Source organism: Poecilia latipinna, unplaced genomic scaffold, assembly GCF_001443285.1.
Source record: "Poecilia latipinna isolate Pla-1442-1.1 unplaced genomic scaffold, P_latipinna-1.0 Scaffold113, whole genome shotgun sequence".
NCBI lineage: Eukaryota > Metazoa > Chordata > Actinopteri > Cyprinodontiformes > Poeciliidae > Poecilia > Poecilia latipinna.
The window spans coordinates 177484-191323 of record NW_015112729.1 but is presented as its reverse complement, the minus strand read 5'-3'; the positions used below and the strand labels follow the sequence as shown (position 1 = coordinate 191323).

Here is a 13840-nt window from a genome sequence, read left to right as displayed (position 1 = left end):
GTTTTCCCACCAGAAAAAAAAAAAAAATTTCCGACCGCTATCATTTTATAAGGTGGTGGCGCTCGAAATTTTTTTTTTCCTGCGTGATAGCAATGCGCTTCCGTAAAATTGTTTTAGCTCCAGTAACAAAGTTTAATCATGTCCAACCTCTGAAGCCAATTGAAAAACAATACTTGCTTTATCTTAATTTAATTGAAGCATTTAAAGAGTTTGCAAGTAAGACATAAAATGCATCACCTAACTTGTGCAGCTCAAACAACCACAAGCAATGGATTTACAAAGCTGTAAAAATACAGTACCTGCTTAAAGAAATGAGACAATAATAGGTACTTTCAGATTAATTTTCCTCCTTAACGCGACATATTTTATATACGGTTCAGCTAAAAGTGAAAAAAAAAATAGGGTAAAAATATATAAGCAATGAACACAATTAATTGACTTTTAATTGAAAAGTCATTTCTTGAAAGCAGGTGGAAAGTGTAAAGAAAAGAAGGGAAAAAAAGGACATGCAGCAAATGGTCCCGGTCTAGAATTAAACTTGGACCAAAACATATTTTGTTGTTGGACATAAAACACAAGTGGCACTTTTCAGAAATTAATGCAGCTCCTTTAATGATGCTGGAATCCTCTTAAAAAAATCTGTGCTTAGTTCATCCTCTTTTTTGTTTGTTTGTTGTTTTTTTTTACAGTTTTGAGTAAAATCTTCACATTTTGCAAAGTCACTGGTGTCTCATATTTTCTCCAGTTATTAATAACTTTCTTCATTTTGCCATGGTGTAGCTACATATAATATGTAGAATTTATGTATCCTTTTCCTGACAGATACATTTGCACATTGAGATACATTTGATCCTCTCTGAAAAACATGGCTTTAGCTAAAGAATGAAAATGAGCAAATATCAGCAAAACATCCTAGAGATAAAGTTAACTTTAATCTAGGGTGATCAGATTCACTACAAATTACTGGAGGAACTAATAAAAAAACAAACAAAAAAACACACTAAAGGCTAAAGAAAAAATTAAAGCATTAGCTTAAAAATGTGTGTATGTTTGCAGCCAGTTCCTTGTAGCATTTTATTTTTAACAATTTCCATCTAAACACATTTATTTGTTTTTCAGTTTATCTGTATGGTTAAAGTGTCAAATTAAAGGTCGAAAAGCTTTGTAAGCATTTTTTTACATGAGAAAAACAGGGCATTGTAACAGGGGTGTGCACTCTAGGAAGCCAGCGTACGGTACATACCTTCTCTGTGGCATAGTTTCCAAAGGCACAGCTGTTGTCTGGAAATCCCCAGCTGAAGAAGCAGCCAGATGGAGGCGACATGAGTAACCGGTTCTTCTCCACGACCAAAACTTCTTTTTCATGGCATAATATTTGACCCACCGGACCTCTTGGTAGCTCTGTAATAAGATTCAGAACGACTTTATTAGTAAAAGCAAAAGGTTTTGAAATTACAAAACAAAATCTGCTACTGCCTAGCATGAATACCATAAAGATATGGAGTAAAGCTGTACATAAAAAGGTAATCGTGTATTTGGCGAGTATCGGTGAACACATCAGGCCAAATAAAACTAATAGCTCTTCAAAGCATCACATTAAAGAGTTCAGTAGGTCCATAAACTTGCAAAGAATTTCATTGAACTGACCAGAGAAAACTGGGCAATTAAAACAGCTTCTCCCAGTTTACAAGAAGCAGAGCTTTGTCCTGGGGGGCACCTGCATCCGAGACAGGATGAAAGCAGGCAGATGTGGGTGAGAAAACTTACAAGAGGCAGTAATTGTGCCTGTAATTGACCTATTCATACAGGAAAAGGCAGAAATCATTACATCCATTTGCCAGATCTGTGTCTAAAATCCCCTGGAAGAACTTCCGTCTGCACTGGTCTTAACGTTCCTCCTCCTATTCATCTCCATCTCCTTATTGATCAGATCAGACACTCCAAGATTTAATATGAAATGTAATATGCAGGAATCTCTCCCTAAGCATTCGCAGATTCATCTCTTCTGCTTCAGTGGGCCTGTAGGGATATTCAGATTATTAAGTAGAGCTCAGCTGAAGAGTCATCTCCATATTGTAGCTCCAGCAGATAGCTCCTTCTACCCTTCTGTAGGATAAATTAATCTATGGACGTTCTCACTGCGTTTCAATCATTCCCTCGAGACCCGAGTACATCTAGTGTATAATAACAGACATATAATGGTAAGGTAGAAATTAAAAGAGGTACAACACAGTGAGATATAGCATATTCAGCAAAATCTGAATATGCTATATCAATAGTAACAAAATGGTTAGTATTGTGTCCAATTTTTAAACAATACCTGGGACACTATTGGCTAGCGTTTGCAAAGCATCCAATCCAGACTGCTTGGCGCCGATAGGCTGAAACCACGAGAGTGGGGAAAATGAAAACTAAATTAGCTTTTAAGGTATTGCGAAAATAGTTTCCACTGTGTAAATTGATGCATATTAAGTTATATTTGGGATTTTAAGTAATAAATTAGGCTGCTGTATGCGTTTTTAGAGGGGGTCTCAAGTATTTGCGGATTTTTGCCACTCACGGACAGTTGTGGTTTGCAATCCTCCCCAAATATCAAAGCTCCACTGTACTTTGTTCGCAATAAAATAGCAAAAATGTACAACAACAAAAAATTAAAAGAAAAGAAAATTGGGTTCATTTCTTTTCTAAAGAAAATAAGGTCATCTTATTTTCTCATCATGTCTAAACATTTGACATGTGGTGAGTGATACTCAGCGACAGTTGAAGCAATTTTTACTTTATTGATGCAACATTTGCTTTGCATTTTACACAATGTGTAGAACACACAGCATTTCTAAGTTGTGATACTCAAGCCACACATTTTATTGACATGTCCAAAAAAGTTTGGACAACCTGGGTTCGAACGGAGATGTAACCGGTGCATCATTCTCTATGTGTCAGGAGAATGTTTATTTCATATAAAAATACATTGAAGCAGGAGCAAAAGAAATCTGACAAATGTTTTAAGTAATTTAAATTAAATGCTATCTTGTTTTTAACTGTGTGTAAACTCAAGCAGCTTAAAGGAACTGTGTGGGACCCAAAGAGTCATACCTTGCCTTAGGGGAGCTGTTACACAAGTTGTGTCTGGATGTTTGTGGGTGCTCTCTGTAAGCCAAAATTTAATGGTTTGCTGGCAAAATAGTCAAACTTCATCAAACAAAATCATCAGAAATTTGAGCTGCTGCAAACATCCGAAAAATCTGATTTGCACCCAAAGGAAATTACTGAGCATAGACCAGAGTGCCAAAGCTTTTGTTTTAGGACCTTTTTTATTACTTTAAAAGCAAATGATGAAAATTAAAAAGTCATCTCCGCAGAAGCAAAAGAAGGCACAGCATTTATAGTAAAAGGAACTTAGACCTGAATACATTACGCTCCTACTTCTTACATACCATCTAACCCCTCTAATGGTGAAGCTGTACCTCTGAACGGTTGTGCAGGTGTCCTTAGTGTATCCAGGTTGAAAAAAAATGGAGTTGGATGAGAGGGAGTCAATCCATCTTTCTTAGAGCCACTGCGAGGGGCATGAGGCTTGGTGAAAAGCTATGGGAAATATACAGACAAAGATTTTCCTTTAAAGGGCAATATTATGCATATATTAAAACAACACATAAGCAAATATATTGCAATGTCACCTGTCTGGGAATCTGGCCAAAGTTGCTGACGTAGCCTAAGATAGTGCTCCTTATCATGGGGTCTTTTGCATCTTGTCGGCCTCTCTGGGCGTAGAAATAAGGGTGGAACGTATTGACACTTTCCACTGCCGCCGGACCTTGTTGTCTGTATCCAAAGATCAGGTCGATCCACAGGTGGAGGCGAGAACTCACATAGTCACTTTCTAGGGCCTAGTGAAAACACAACAGCAGTTAGAGCAGAAGAAACGACGAGTTAGACAATATTACAGAAGTTCAGATTTGTGATGCAACTACAATTGCCATTGTTGGACACGAACCACCATTGAAACTGGTAGTATCAAAGTTTGCAAGATGCAAAACTTCTTTCAGATTGCACAGGCGATAATGCTATTCAGGTGCACAATGATTTCTTCCAAAAGTCAATTTAGAAGTTTGGAAACAGAAGAAGATTGTAGAGCTGCGTTATGAGCTTATCCATATACTAGAATTAGAGAATGATTTGGGTGGAATTAGCCAGAGATTGGTTTCAAAGAGTTAATAAGGGAAAGTGGGCATTATGACCAGCTACATCCTTGCTGTAATAAACCCATCGTAAAAAAGAAAACATTACACCAAGGATATTTTGTCCTGAGTTAATTTGTCTGTGGAAGAAAAAAAAAAACAATCTTTTGAAGTCACTAATTTTATGAGAATGGTAGGGAATATGGGAAGTTCAGTAGATTAAAGAGTGTTAACCATCATAGATGCCCAAGGAATGAAAAAAGGAGGGTCACACTAAAGAAATCAGAGCGACAAAGAAACAGAAACCCCCACGCAGGGAAAGAAAACAGGAGGCTGACAGAGAACACAGAGAACATTCAGCTCATTAACAGCTGGCTGAAGTAATGGCCTTATGAAAAAGAGAAAGTCTTGTGGCTGCATGAATCACTTTAAATGGGCATGCTGTCATAATCCAAACCTAACATGGCTATTTATGCAGTTTCTTGGGAAGGAAAAAGAAAACTGTGCATTATGTTTGAGAACAGCACAGATATCAATGGGACAAAACAGCTGAAAGAATCTAAAGAATAAGACAATGACTGCTATGAAAAACTCATATTGTAGCTCAAAGAATGAAGGCAAACAGCTATGCTGTCATGTGCACAGTGGATATTTGTTTAGAGATACCAAAACAGTGAATCTTCTGTCTAAATAAATCAGACAGTATTGGCAAACGTTAGGCCTTGTGGGAAAAATCCCGCTTTAGAACTGGTCAGACTGACCAATTGAAGCAGGGAAACCTAGTGAGGTCAGGCATTACTGACCTCTCGATGGATCCTAATGAACTCCTGGGGGTCACCTTTGGCCCACGGAGGCAGTTCCACATTTCCCAAAGCAGTACCGTCCTCCATACGACCTGAAAACGTATGGATATACCGCATCAAACTGAGGAAACTTCCCTGCAAGCTGTGGAGCTTTAAAAACAATGTGATGAGACAGTCTGTTGCCAATAGATAATTTCAAAAAATATATATATGGAAAGAACATTTAAAACTGTATAGAAATATTTTGGATTTCTGTTCCCCATCTCATGCGAGTCTTACTGAATAAAGATGCAACGTAGTAGAATCTAATGCATGCAGAGCTAGCCAAATTTATAAGTAACCCAGGTGAAGATGTAAAAAAGTACTCTAATAAAGTCAACTTTTATTGCAGAAGCCTAAACTCCAACTGACCATTTTTTTAGTAGGAGTTCAATGCGAGTAGAATGATTGAGAGGAGGGAAAAATACAGCTACAACTTTAAAGAACAAGTTAAGTCTTTGCTGGATTTAGATTTGAGTTCTATGATGTTGATGGAAGGAGGTCGATTATGTGTCTGGTGAACCATCTCTGTCGTAGTTTGGCCACATGTTTGGGATCATTATCCTCCACAGTTTACTGGTGGAGGTTGGTAGACTTATCTAAAATCTCCTGGCATTTCAGAGAGTCTGTAACGCCATGTACTCTAAAAAGCCTCCCAAGGCCTTTAAAAGATTAACAGATGTGCCAAACTGAACAATGGACAAAATGTTCCTTTTCCAGACGCCTAGCTTTTCACCAATACCGCCTGGCATTGCTCAACCTTAAAAGTCCATCATACTAAAGTATTTTCGACTATAAATAATGCTCCCAAATGTTCTTCCTACAGATTTAACACCGTAGCAAAAACAATTTGACCAACAGCTAAGCCAATCTGTCAGGGGTTTTCTGCAGCCTGACTACCACAGCTTTCACACAACATCCACAATGCACATATACACCACTTCAGACGAAACGCGCTACAAAACTTTAGAAAATGGTTTCCAAAGTCAAAGTAACATCACTGGAATGCTTTTTAATCTACAAACGAAAAGCAGCAAATAAATCATGGAAATCAAACATATTTTGATACTTTGAGTGTTTCTGTTATTGCAGTTTTTGTTTTAGAAAACAGAGGTTAAAAAAAACAGCATTTGCAACTTTCTTTTAAAAAAGAAAATAATTAATTTTATGTTATTTCTCCATTTTCTATCTTCATAGAGGTTACACCTGGCCTGGTGTTTCTGTGATCCCTTCCTCCAAGGGGCCCACTGGCTGCCCTTCTGGTGTCAATATTAATTTCCTTTGCAAATGATCACCTTGGCCCGGTATTTCTGCGTTTAATCTAGTCTCTCTCCTAGACAAAATCATTGCAGGAGTTATTGTTCCCAGTAACTATTTGTACTCTGTCTTCACAGCTTGCACTACTGGCTCAGAGCTAATCTGCTTAGTTGTATACAAATGGGATCTGTTTGTCTTGTAAAGTGTCTTAATCATCTCATACCTAGAATAAGTGTAGTTCATATAACAAACTTGATGTTTTCCCCCTGTATGCAACGGATATAAAACATTTCCTCCCAGTGAAGCTCATTAAATACGAATAAGCACATTTGTCTTTGACGCTGCCTGGTCATGCCGTTTTAAGCTCATTAGCAACAAGTGTTATAAAGTTTGTAACAGTGGTTAAGAAAGATGAAGATACATTATTTATTATCTTGTTCACATGTGTGCCTCATTACTGAGATGGAGGACTGCTGCTTCATACTCAATGGCATCATGACTGATCTCGGTCTTGAAAAGAAATTCTTTTCAATCCTGAATCAAACTGGCAAATTTGACACAATTTGTGGTTCTCCTAAAATATTTCTCAAAACTTCAGTGATGGAATACGCTTGCTGCAGTCTTGGTCCCATGTGAAATAAAATATCAAACTTTCATACATGCAAATGTGAAATTGCATTATGTGACGGTTCATTTATGTATGCTCCATAAATGTGCTTAATAGGGTAATTTAATGAATATTTACCACCTCAGAGGTCCAGGAGTAGAGAGATGGGACTTTAAGTTTTTTTTCTTTTTAATCATCATTTTACAAATATTATTGTGAAAACAGACTAAACAAATAACAAAAAACTGTGAAAAATAGGTGTGAACAAAAAGTCACAGAAGCCAGAATATTGATGGTAGAAACTCAAAATTGTGATATTTGTTGTTAAACATCTGCAAACAAGCTCAGATATTTATAGCAACAAATGTTTTGAACTTTTGATTCCATAATTATGAAAAAGTGATATTTATTTTTTTCTTCACTTTTGACATTCTGTCTCACATGTGCAATTTGTAATGTAGATACAGAGAAGGATTTGGCCGCTGACCAAGCAGGATGTGGTTGGAGTTGAGCAGAAAGTCGGGTAGGTAGAAGAACTCCGGGATCAGTTCTCTGACATCTCCCATGTTGTCTCTGGACGCCGACTCCCACTCTTTCTTTATACTGAAAAACATCCGTTCAGGGATGTCAAATCCTCCCTGCAGCAGAATGAAAAACATCACTGTCAGACTCTCAGCACACTTCTGGGCTCAACTTTTCAACAAACATGCTGGAAAAAAAAAATCTAATTTTGTTCAGTGAACCATATTTCACATGGATATTTGCTGCTATAAGAAAAAAGCTTTTCATCATAATGTAAAATTCCATAATTTCAGTGCAGATCTCATGAGAGGGAATGTAATTTGAAATAAAACAATTACCTCAATGAATGAAAATAGCATATACAGCAGTAAACTCAGTTAAAGATGCAAATTCAGTTATGGATATTACTGCATGCCTGTTATGTGCTTTAGAAGACAAAAAGGCATCCCAGTTCACCAGATGAACGTCTTTATTGCTTTATTCAGACTATCAAATATGCATGCCTTTTCATTATAATCAACTGGATGCTCGATTGTAAATTGCCAACATCTGTGGCCATTTGGATTGGCTCCTTTTATGTGCCGTTTGTAATTATTTGCATATATATTAAAAATCTCTCTATAATTTGCTTTCACATCAAAAAAGTACACTGAAAACAGATGATATTAGATCCACGGCATTAGCTCAATAATGTTTGAAAATAAGTTTAAAAATGACATAATGATGAATGTCAATGAGAATCCAGAGCTCTTTGTTTCCTGTAGGTAACTGAAAACATAGTACAGAGTTTCTTCACATGCAAGACGAATCAAGACAAAACAGGGTAACACTTTATTTGAAGGGGTGTGCATAAGACTGACATAACATCTGTCATGAACATGAACAAGTCCTTATGAATGTCTGACTGTTGTCATATAGTGTCATTCAGTAAATAATGGCACCTTTAATGCAAAGTTGCTCTAAAAGTTGCATTAAAAGTCCATTAAAAGTGCCAACTTTGCATGAATTTGTTAATAATGACAATTTAATGCAACGTTGGCATTTTTAATGGACTTTCAATGCAACTTTTAGAGCAACTTTGCATTAAAAGTGTCATTATTTGCCGAATGACACTTTATGACAACTGTCAAACATTCATAAAGACTCGTTTATGTTCATGACAGGTGTTATGTCAGTCTTATGCACACCCCTTCAAATAAAGTGTTACCCAAAAAGCTATGACAGTAAGTCAGTACGTAGTTATTCCTTTCAGAACAACACCAACATTTTATGCCGTTTTTGTTAAAATGCCAATTAAGTTTTGAAGAGAGTAGTGTGTCCTTCAGTTCTTCACCTATTCCTTTTCACATTTTGCCACCAAATAATCAAATTTCAGTGCATTTCTTTGGGATTTTATAGACCACAAAGTAGTGAAAAACTGTGAAATGAAATGAGATGGATACATTGTTTTGCAAGTTTTATATCTCTGTTCCAGCGGAGATGAATGAAGTAGCATTATTACGTCTGTCATTAGGTTCTGCAGAAGCTTGCTAATAACCCATTTGTTTAAGGTGTTTAAACATATCAAATATTAAAATTTGCATTCCCTGGTGTGTCTGGTCTCACCTGAAGAGCCTGGAAAGTGTGTGAAAAAGGCTCCATTCTTACAAGGAAGGAGGACACAATGATGGCAGAGGAGTAGTGGGTGCAGTAGTGGCAACGTGCAGACATATCTGCCACTGAGAGAGAAACGTATTAGAACAGTGAGATGAGGTTTTAAAGAATAAAACTTTTAAATGGTAGGCTTTAAAAATGAAAAGAAGTCAAGAGACCTTCATCCCCAGCGTTTTCCACCTCATCATATCTCTCCATAAACATCTGTTTCCTTTTCTCTGTCTGGGCTCCCATTGGCTTGGACAAGTCACGGAAAGTTGTGGGATTTGACAGATCAAGTGTCTATGGAGGTTAGAGATTAAGAAAAAAAAGCTTTAATCTATTGCATAATAAAAATGTGTAATAGTCTTCTACAACCTTTGTGATCCACATAGTAATTTCTGCCATTTTCTCCAGTTAATAAAACCTACCTCTAGCATAAAATAGTTTTAGTACCAAATCATAGAGGTGATTTTTGCTGAGAAAGTAGAAAGGGGTTAAAATAAAGTAAAAAGTCCAGTTCTTATTTCAGTCAGATTTTCCCTGTATGTATATACATTTTTGGGATATCATGCTATTCACAGAAAAACATAATTTTCATTTAGAATCCAATTAAAAACTTTCATAAAATTTACTCAAATAACTCAGAAATCCATGTAGATTCTGGAAATATAAAATATACTCAATATGTTTTAAGCATTTATTGAAGTTATTTTGGTAATTATGACTTGGGAGTTAAAAAAAAAAAAATCAGTTTCTCAGAAAATTTGAATAAGACCGACAACAGCACTTAATCTTAAATCATTAAGAGTTCATATCAATTCAGCTCAAAGTTTCAGGGAGCCAAAGCAGAAAGGTTGAAGTGTTGCATTTTGTTAAAGAGCCACAGGTTGCAGACTTCTGGTCTGAAACATGCGTGGGATTCTACCTCTGACTGATAGTCAGCCAGGATCCAGGGGAAAACCGGATACTGCATCAAGTCATTGTATGTCCTCCCAGCAATAGTGTTCAGGTGCATCAAATACTCAAAGTTGCTCATCTCGCCTTTCTAGAAGGAAAACACACAACATAAAATGTTCTAAATACCACAATGAATTATACTCAGCCATTTAGTGAGGATGTAAAGAATTTTTTGAGCACAACAACATGTTTTTTACATTACCTGCCATTTTACAAGAGCTGTCTTTTCAACCACTGGAGTCTTTCTAAAGAACAATAAAAGCAAACACTTTGAATTAGCAACAGAGACCGAGTACTGAACAGCTCTTACCAGCACATATTTCCTTTGCTTGCTCTGTTGCCTAGCAGCCAGGATTTAAATACAACCAAAGCCAGAGTTCAGAAGCACCAGCAGAGTCTTCTCTGAGACTCACGAAACTGAGACTGTGTGCATACAGGAGCAGTTATAGAGGTGAGTTCAGCTAAAGTGGATTGACTTACACTGTCAAAGGATTTCCTACTTCACAGCTTAGAAAACAAATATTTATCTTTTTATATCATTCATTTTTGTTACATTTCAGTCGGATAAAAGCTCACATTACAACAAAAAAAATCTCCCAAAAAAAGAGCAGATTTACCCAGTTAAATATTTTATCAGGATATGCAAATAACTTGAAAAAAGCATTTATATAAAATGGCCACAACGCTGAACATTTCATTATTTCTGAAACAACTATCCAAACACATCTAATCTAAATCGTAAAAGTGGTCCGCCGTTTCTGAAATCTCCTCCTCCTCTGTGGGCTAGTAACAGGACGATAAAGTCAAAGCACCTCAGTTGCTAAGCAACAGTAATAAACAAGAGAAATCTTTCTTGGTTTGGGGAAAGAAGGCTCAGTATGCAAACTGTTATATGTCCCTTTGAAAGGATTAGTGAGTACTGTACGAGCTATTTCTGCAACATTTACAGGGATAGCTTACAAAAACAAAGACCAAGGTTAGTTTGACCACTAAAACAAAATCTGATCAAGCTTAACATCTTGAAAAAAAGCAGCAGCTAAAGTATGGTAAGTGCAAATTTTTATGTGAAATATTTTGAGAATGTACAGTTAGAACTAGATATTTATTTACATTGCATACAAAGCTATGACCCTTCTTTTTCCCTCAATTTATTTTACTTTAAATTGACTAACAGGCTTCTCAGAGAGGAAAGAGTCATTACTTAAAGTGCAACTAACCCCCTCCATAAGCTAAACCCCGACCCTGGCAAATTTGGAAATATTCCAGCAAAATGGGCAGAGCCAATAAACAGGGCTGAGCATGGAGATGAATGGAGGGGGTGAGTGGGTCTATGGTCATAGTGAAAGAAGCACTGTTGTAAACTTATCCACTTTGTCAGGGAGCGCTGTGCTTTTATACTCAAAGACAAGGATCAGATGAAGTTGTACCAAGCTGTAACGCTGCAACCAATAAGAAGATTCAGATGCCTAAGAGCCGTTTGACAGTAGGAGGCCAGTGAGAAGGTTTTAGGCCAAATAATGCCAAACTAAAAGAATTGCACAAAAACATAAAGATATAATCTTAGAGAGTTTATCAACAAAAATGGAAAAATGGTTTATTTGGGGGTGAGTTTTATTTTAAAAGGAAAATGAAAAGCTAGGTTATAGTTTGCAAATGTGCCCTTAATTTTGGAGACATGCCATGTGGTCTGGTTAAACTAAAATGGAAGAAGTTAGCTATAATAAATATTAGAATTGGAGGAAAAAGAGGGAAGCTTGAAAACTTTGAAACACCATCCCATCGATGAGGTGCGGGTGTGGCAGAAGTCTGAGTGTTTTGGTGTAGAAGGAACAGGATCCAGGGAACAGCTGGATCCTATTTTCCCCTGGATACAGTTCATCCAGGGGAAATCAAGAAACGAAGAACCTTACGCAGAAGTATTGACATCAGCCCAAAAGTTTAAGCTTGGGCAAAACTATATCTTTCAAATGGACAGTGACAGTAAGCTTACCGACTCGATGTCTACATAGTGAAATAAACAACAACAAGGTCAATGTTTTAAATTGGCAATTGAAAAAATCTGAACTCATAGAATATGCATGCAGATCACTATGGCCTTCAAGTCTGACTCGGGTACATCACTTCTGTCTGATGTAATGGGTTGTAATTCCAGCAAACTAATGTAAAAAGGTTTATGGAAGGAAACCTAGAATTAAAGAAAGCAAGAATTAAATGCAGTGCAGTTTTTTGGTACCAAAAACTTATTATTCTGCCATTTATCAAATAGAACCAATTTTGATAATTCTAATTAAATTAAAAGAAAATTTAAATCAGATTTAATGCCAGGCAGACAGTAAAAAAAAAGTTTTTATATAGTTTAAATATTATGTTTCAACTATAAAAAACAAACGCGTTTAAAAGGCGAGTGTGCATTTTAAATTTATCTACCACCTAACATCGATAAAATTATTTTGTAGCTCTACACTAAATCAATCATTGCATTTGGCTCGGTATGTGTTATCTAATTGGAGGCAATAATTTCATGCAATAGTTTCCTATAGGAGGTTATAATAAGAACAAGCACCAGCAGATAACCTCTCTCATCCTGAGGATGATGAATGAGGCGAGAGAGGGCCTTGGGGTGTTACGCAGACACAAACAGAAACACACCTTGCTCTTTTAGACAGGGAGGGGAGAAGAGCAAAGCCCTCATTACACTCCCAACACTCCACAACTATCATTTATCAAAGTCCTGATTTGACTCTTTGTGTACACAAACACACATATAGCACATTGCATGGTTGTCCGTCAAAAATACACACACTTTTTTTATTCTCCCCTTTCTCAAAAAGAGCCAAAAAACTAAATCAGTTGAGTGGTGAGAACATCAGCGCTCGTGTGTTTCCTTGCTGTCGCCTCGCTCCTATTGTTCCCCTGCATTAGCCTTAATTAGAGAGTCGTGCTCTTAAATACCCCCATGGGCAACCGAGGGTGAGCACACTCTAATGCAGACACAACACTGTGACACACACGCTGCTCAAGTTCTCATTCCTCAGAGTGCATGCTTTCCCAATTGCCCCAGGCCATACATAGGCCCTTGTCTTGAATAAATCACATCAGCCTCACACATGCATACTTACATATCAACATACACAGAACACGTCCATTTCCTAGATTACTGCATGATGCTGTAGATCAGCGAGAGTTATGGAGGGGTGGGGGAGAGTATGTGTCCAGTTATTGATTTCTTCTGTTTTTGCTTTTTTTGGTCACGTTTAAATGTTTAAGATCATCAAAGACATTTTAATAAACTAACATAAGTTTGGTAGATAAAAAAAAAGCTGTTGGTAATGCGATGATTTCATCTATTAGGAAATAAGAATACATAGATCTATGTCAAACATGTCAAAATGTCTCGGCGATCATTTGAAAACTATATATGGGCCTTTGTGTTAGAACTTGCTCTGTGATGCAACTTTTTTTGCTCAGTCTCTTCATGTTGAATCATTCTGACCTTCATAGAGCCCAGTGAGGCCTGAAGACATCTAGATGTTGTTCTTTCCAACCTCCTGATTGAGTCATTGAGGATCTCTTTTTAGGCCAGCCACTCCTGGGAAGGTTCACCACTGTTTCTCCATTTCAGTGCAGTTCAATGGAGTCCCAAAGCCTTAGGAATGGCTTTATTACACTTTTAAGATTGATAAGGGGTTTCTATCAATTCTTGAACATATTTATTGCACTTAATTTTTTTTTTTTTTTTTTTTTTTTTTTTTTTCCCCCTTTTTTTTTGGGGGGGGGGTTTTTTTTAATTTTTTTTTTTTTTTTTTTTTTTTTTTTTTTTTCCCTTTTTTTTTGGGGGGGGG

At 36.8% G+C, this 13840-nt stretch overlaps 2 protein-coding genes across 3 annotated transcripts in view; one reads left to right on the top strand and one right to left on the bottom strand.

Annotated features, from left to right (window-relative positions):
• The window catches only part of wdfy4 (WDFY family member 4), a 60293-nt gene that overhangs the window by 8418 nt on the left and 38035 nt on the right, over positions 1-13840 (bottom strand). The window contains exons 51-59 of the mRNA XM_015028035.1: positions 10201-10243; positions 9967-10086; positions 9218-9341; positions 9012-9124; positions 7372-7522; positions 4982-5073; positions 3678-3887; positions 3465-3585; positions 1244-1401 (exon numbers count right to left, since the gene is read on the bottom strand). Coding sequence (XP_014883521.1) covers positions 1244-1401; positions 3465-3585; positions 3678-3887; positions 4982-5073; positions 7372-7522; positions 9012-9124; positions 9218-9341; positions 9967-10086; positions 10201-10243 — 1132 coding nt within the window. The remainder of the gene's footprint in view (positions 1-1243; positions 1402-3464; positions 3586-3677; positions 3888-4981; positions 5074-7371; positions 7523-9011; positions 9125-9217; positions 9342-9966; positions 10087-10200; positions 10244-13840) is intronic.
• The window catches only part of LOC106944788 (leucine-rich repeat-containing protein 18), a 7739-nt gene continuing 4306 nt past the window's right edge, over positions 10408-13840 (top strand). Inside the window, exon 1 of one of the 2 annotated variants that reach the window (XM_074527694.1) lies at positions 10408-10449. The gene's annotated coding sequence lies outside the window, so the exon portion shown is untranslated. Of the gene's footprint in view, positions 10450-11005; positions 11045-13840 lie in introns of those variants that run through there. The other variant, XM_074527693.1, reaches the window with a different exon arrangement.